Source organism: Triticum dicoccoides, chromosome 4A, assembly GCF_002162155.2.
Source record: "Triticum dicoccoides isolate Atlit2015 ecotype Zavitan chromosome 4A, WEW_v2.0, whole genome shotgun sequence".
Classification (NCBI taxonomy): Eukaryota; Viridiplantae; Streptophyta; class Magnoliopsida; order Poales; family Poaceae; genus Triticum; species Triticum dicoccoides.
The window spans coordinates 140,246,627-140,250,408 of NC_041386.1; the positions used below are offsets into that span (position 1 = coordinate 140,246,627).

Here is a 3,782-nt window from a genome sequence, read left to right on the forward strand (position 1 = left end):
CACCGATGTCGATGCAGTGTGAGCGGATCAGAGGGCCGAAATTATTCCGAGAATTGACATCGGACAAATATATTTAAGGGCAAGCCGAGCCGGCGCTTAAAACTTTGAAGGAGTTATAAGCAAGATAAGTGTTGGACCAGGTCCGATTTAACTCCTCAAAGCGAAAAAAAAGAGTTATAAATCCTTTTAAAGGACCGACCGGCTAGAGAGAAACTCTTAGTCAGAAAAGAAGTGATCACTGCTTTTCAACGTTTGCTCGATGGTCTATCTATCTACCTTGTCGATTGACCGATTTAATGCGGTCAGAAAAGCACCGGCCGATCTACCATTCTGCACAGCATGGAGCAGGAAGAATTCCATGAGCAAAGTGAAACGCAACAACGCATGGCGCCAGTGGCCAGTGGGTGCAACAACTCCCCGTCACCATTTCTGAACCATGGGCAGACCGTCCTTAAAGGGCAGGAATTAAAAGAGCAGGCGCAATCGAATCGCACGGAATCGTAACCTAATCTTCCAAACCTCAAACAACCGCACTGACCTGACCTCCCCCAGACGCGCGCCTCGGCTTACTCGGCCGATCGGCGAGAGGACCTCTATATATACTCAGTCTCGCACTTGGTTTTGTCATCAAGGCAACAACAACATCTTCACCTGGCAGAATTAAGTGAGCAGCTAGCCAGCTAGCCCGCCCATTGGAAGGAGCTAGTGTTAGCAATGGAGGCGACCGCGGCGACGAGACGCCTCATGGGGCTCTGCTGCTGCCTCTCTGGTGTTATCCTGCTCTCCTTCCTGCTCCCCGGCGCACTGGCAGAGGAGCGATTCTACGAGTTCGTTGTACGTCTCTATCTCTCTCTTCTCGTATATAGAGTATATTCTTAGTTCGTGATAGCAATGCTTAATCGATCTGCTTGTACGTTGTTGGCAATGAATATATGGCATGCAGGTCCAGGAGACGGTGGTGAAGCGGCTGTGCCAGACGAACCGGATCATCACGGTGAACGGGCAGTTCCCGGGGCCGACCATCGAGGTGCACAACGGCGACACGCTGGCGATCAGGGCGGTGAACATGGCGCAGTACAACGTGACCCTCCACTGGCACGGCCTCCGGCAGCTGCGGAACGGGTGGGCGGACGGGCCGGAGTTCGTGACGCAGTGCCCCATCCGCCCGGGGTCCAGCTACACGTACCGCTACACCATCCAGGAGCAGGAGGGCACCCTGTGGTGGCACGCGCACAGCTCCTGGCTCCGCGCCACCGTGCACGGCGCGCTCATCATCCTCCCCAAGCGCGGCATGCCCTACCCCTTCCCCAAGCCCGACAAGGAGTTCCCAGTCGTCCTGGGTACGTAGCACGCATGTCGATTGATACTGTCTGAGAGAGACGATCACTTGGTTTGTTTCGTTTCTGAATTCTGATCGGATCATCGATGGATGTGCAGCGGAGTGGTGGAGGAGGGACCCGATCGCGGTGCTCAGGCAGTCCATGGTCACCGGTGCGCCGCCCAACGTCTCTGACACCATCCTCATCAACGGCCAGCCCGGGGATTTCCTTCCGTGCTCCAGCCAAGGTGAGCGTCGCTTCGGTTGTCTTGTGCGGGAGATCGATTCATTATTGCGGTTGTTGAAAAAAACAGTGTTCTTTTGAGTTCTCCATTCTCTTGCAGTGCAAATTTCCAGATATGGTTAAACCGACCAAAAGAACTTTATTTTTGTTTGAAAAAAAAACCATCTCAGCACGTGAAAGTTGTTTGGAAAAAACTGATAGCTTGGCATAGGTCTTGTCTAACACTACGACCTACAGTACAATACAACATTGAAATGGGGAAAATGGCGCTGTGCGTGTACAATTACAATATATATAGTAACTAATCATTTGCGCGCTGTGCATGCACATCACCACACAGAGACGAGCATCATTCCGGTGGTCGCTGGCGAGACGAACCTGCTGCGCATCATCAACGCGGCCATGAACTCGGAGCTCTTCGTCTCCCTCGCCGGCCACAAGATGACGGTGGTCGCCGCCGACGCCGTGTACACCAAGCCCTTCGAGACCACCGTCGTGCTCCTTGGTCCCGGACAGACCACCGACGTCCTCGTCACCGCCCACGCCGCCCCTGGCCGCTACTACCTCGGCGCCCGCGTCTACGCCTCTGCGCAGAACGTCCCCTTCGACAACACCACCGCCACCGCCGTCTTCCAGTACAAGAACGCGGCCGGCTGCCCGCCCACAGGGGCAGGCGCTGGCCTTGGAGGCCACACCGGCCTAGGCCGTCCCCGATCCTCTGGCAATCCCGGCCGCGCAGGGCCGGCGCCAATGTTCCCAATGCTGCCAGCGAACAACGACACGAACACGGCGACCGGGTTCTCGAACCTCATCCGGAGCCCGAGGCCGGTGAAGGTGCCTGGACCGGTGACACAGGAGGTGTTCACCACGATTGGCTTCGGTCTGTTCAACTGCCAGCCGGGCCCGTTCTGCCAGGGCCCCAACAACACCCGGTTCGGCGCGAGCATGAACAACGTGTCCTTCCAGCTCCCCAACACCGTCTCCCTGCTCCAGGCGCACTACCACCGCATCCCCGGCGTCTTCACCGAGGACTTCCCGGCTCGCCCGCCGGTGGTCTTCGACTACACCTCGCAGAACGTCCCCCGCGCGCTGTGGCAGCCCGTGAAGGGCACGCGGCTGTACCGCGTCAAGTACGGCGCCGTGGTGCAGATGGTGTTCCAGGACACGGGCATCTTCGCCGCGGAGGAGCACCCCATGCACATCCACGGCTACCACTTCTACGTGCTCGCCACCGGGTTCGGCAACTACAACCCCAGGCGGGACGAGGCCAAGTTCAACATGGTCGACCCGCCCAGCCGGAACACCATCGGCGTGCCTGTCGGCGGGTGGGCCGTGGTGCGCTTCCTGGCAGACAACCCGGGCGTGTGGCTCGTGCACTGCCACATCGACGCGCATCTCACCGGCGGGCTCGCCATGGCGTTGGTGGTGGAGGACGGCAAGACCGAGCTCCAGACCACGATGCCGCCGCCGCTCGACCTGCCCGTCTGCGGCCCGTAGAGGTTTCCTGGTGACTTTCTGTACATGGCGGGGAACGTGAGTCTGTGTGCGTCTTACGTGTTGTGAATTGTGATGCTATCTGTTTGCCATTCCAATTTGGTATTGTAATTTGGATTTTCGATTTGAAATTGTAAAGAAAAGGCAAGTTTTTCGTTACGGGCCTCCTTTTTATTTATCGATATAAGTGTTTACACAGTGGGCCTCATTAACTAGTAACGGGCTTTATGAAGCGGCCTCCTTACAATTAACTAAATGCATGACCCCTAAAAAAAAACCTAAATGCATGTCCTAAGCTATGGCCAGGGGATATCCTATCTGCCGCTCTCTGCGGCAGAATGTCGACCGCACGCACAGGCGGATTTCCCGACTGGCCGGCCCATGTGGCTAGCGACCAGTACAGAACCGAAAATGCAGGGCTCGAAAAAAAAAGCGCTATAAGAAGGGATGGAACCAGCGAGCGCATGCGCATCCTTCTGAGAAAATGCTGCTGCTAGCGAGCTTAGCTTGTGTACGATGCAGCGCATATTAAGAACCAAACCGACTGCGGATCCGAACACTTTTAAACTTTGAACGCAAAACAATTTTCTTGAAAAAAAGGTGAATGTTTTATGAAACCGCGAACATTTTGAAAAATTGTGAATAAAATTTGAAAAAAATAAAACATTTCAAAAAATGCAAACAATTTTAGGAAACGGGAACATTTTTTAAAACTCCCCCAAAAAT

General features: G+C 55.1%; 1 protein-coding gene across 1 annotated transcript; it reads left to right on the top strand.

Moving 5' to 3' along the window:
• The first annotated feature begins 633 nt into the window (after window positions 1–633).
• LOC119285439 (laccase-3-like) lies at window positions 634–3,215 on the top strand. The gene is made up of 4 exons (XM_037564710.1): window positions 634–834; window positions 944–1,340; window positions 1,438–1,566; window positions 1,903–3,215. Exons 1-4 carry the CDS (start codon window positions 715–717, stop codon window positions 3,057–3,059), a joined length of 1,803 nt encoding a protein of 600 aa, XP_037420607.1. The 5' UTR covers window positions 634–714; the 3' UTR covers window positions 3,060–3,215.
• Window positions 3,216–3,782: the final 567 nt, after the last annotated feature.

Coding starts and splice junctions, on each gene's coding strand:
- LOC119285439 (XM_037564710.1), top strand. CDS start 715: ATGGAGGCGACCGCGGCGACGAGACGCCTCATGGGGCTCTGCTGCTGC. Junction 835..943: donor AGCGATTCTACGAGTTCGTT/GTACGTCTCTAT, acceptor TATGGCATGCAG/GTCCAGGAGACGGTGGTGAA. Junction 1,341..1,437: donor GGAGTTCCCAGTCGTCCTGG/GTACGTAGCACG, acceptor ATGGATGTGCAG/CGGAGTGGTGGAGGAGGGAC.